General features: G+C 56.0%; 1 protein-coding gene across 1 annotated transcript in view; it reads right to left on the reverse strand.

The window, feature by feature from the left end:
- Nucleotides 1-1,856, reverse strand: part of NRTN (neurturin) — a 3,608-nt gene that overhangs the window by 423 nt on the left and 1,329 nt on the right. The window contains exon 2 of the mRNA XM_015564300.1: nt 903-1,070. Within this exon, the coding sequence (XP_015419786.1) occupies nt 903-1,070 (168 nt within the window). The remainder of the gene's footprint in view (nt 1-902; nt 1,071-1,856) is intronic.

Below are 1,856 nucleotides of genomic sequence, written 5' to 3' on the forward strand. Positions count from 1 at the left end.
AAAAAATGACCCTTGTGGGGGCGCTAGCGCATTTCCCAATTCCTGTCCCCGCGCCCTCTCTGGAAGGTGTTGGAGGGGTGCCTATGCAGACCCCTACGCTGGGCCCCCAAGGTTACCAACATCTCTCTTTGGACCCGGCCCTATGTTGAGCTGCTCAGAGCCTGGCTAACCCTTTCTGCGTTCCCTGGACCACTTTCCAGCCTGCCCCACTGAGCTGAGCTCATCTGAGTGTCTCAGCCCCGCCCCAATACTGTGGATCCCATCCCTATGCTGAGCTGTATGGGTCTCTCCCTCACTCTCTGGGGTCCCTACTCAAAGCCCCAACATCTTCTGGGAGCCCTTGGGCTGCTCACAACCCCCCACCCGGTACCTACTGCTCTACTGTGCAGTGGGACTCAGTTTCTCTATACAGAAACCCAAATCGGGTGTTTGGACTTATCAGAACACAGAGGAGTAGCAGGCACTGAGGCCTGTGTGGGGACCCCACCCCATAGGGAGGCAGCAGCTATTGTCAGGGCCACTCCCATGTGATAGGTAAGGAAACTGGGTACCCAAAATAGCAGAGACTGGGCCAAGGCCACCCACTAGCAGGTGGCAGTGAGAGAGGAACCTGGACAGTATTTTTCCTGCCTCCATCGAGTACCCAAGTTTGGCCCAAGTTCAGCCCTCTCCTCCCACTGCTGCCCTCGGGAGGTGCCCAGAGTCACAGAATTCCAGGATCCCGTAGCCTCAATTTATTTCCCAAGAGGCCGGCCCTGCTCCAGGACAGTGAGTCCTTACTTAACATCACCGGTAGGTTCTTGGAACTCGGGCGAAATGACAAGGAATGAAACCCATTTTACCAAAGGCTAATTAATAAAAACATTCTTACGGCATCTCATCATTGGAACAGAACTAGGTTCAAGGCAATAACTTTATTCGAGGATCTGTTGTGCTCCGCAGCCCCAGGAAAGAAGTGCAGACTTTGGAATGGCTGGCAGGAGGCTCCCAGCCTGACAGGTTGCAGTCACAGGTTGGGAGGGGGAATCCTGAGTTTAGCCGGGACCTGCCCCCAAGGCTGGCACACCTGGCTGTCAGAAGAAGCATCTTACTGGGAAGCCCGAGGGGGAGGGACCGTCTGCTGCCCTGAGAGCGTCTGTTTCCACAGCAGGCCTCAGAGAGCCGACAAGCCCAGGCCCCGAGCCTAGCTCTGCCACTGTTGTTCCACTTCAGGGAGGTGATGGCCCTCCTCCGCCAGAGTCCTCACTGTGGCTGTGGCTGGGAGGGTGGGAAGTGGGGGATGAAGGAGCAGCCTTTTCCGAGTTCTTGCAGCCCAGGGCCAGTCTGGGATAGCCAGCACTGTCTGCTCTGGGGTTAGATTTGAGCCCGACTCACTTCTGGTGCCTAAAACTCCTCCACTTAGCGTGCACGCCTCAAGGTGTGCTTCTAGAGAGTTGTTTGGGGGGTTGCCAGATGAAATACAGATGCCCAGTTAAATTTGAATTTCAAATAAACAATGAATAATCTTTTAGTATATTTGTCCCTGCATCCCTCCAGCAGGCCAGGCCACGTGCACAGGGTCTGGAACACAAAGCGATGAGATCTGCTCCTCATTCCTCCAGCCTGAAATTCCACCATCAGCACATGAGTCCCAGGACCTTGAGGGGATCGACAGCCACTCCCTTCCGCCAGGACAGCTGGGCCCAGGGACAGGACACAGGACTGGCAGGCACCCGCCCATGGGCTGAGACTCTTCTCAGTGGATTCCGCCATCGGTGCTTTGTCCCCAGGTCTTGGAACGCTAGCTTTTGGGGACCCACCCAGGTCTCTGGAACCCAGTGTCCTGGGAAGGGCTTTGTGGCCTACAAGGGCAAGTG

This window comes from Myotis davidii, unplaced genomic scaffold, assembly GCF_000327345.1.
Source record: "Myotis davidii unplaced genomic scaffold, ASM32734v1 scaffold341, whole genome shotgun sequence".
NCBI classification, from domain to species: domain Eukaryota; kingdom Metazoa; phylum Chordata; class Mammalia; order Chiroptera; family Vespertilionidae; genus Myotis; species Myotis davidii.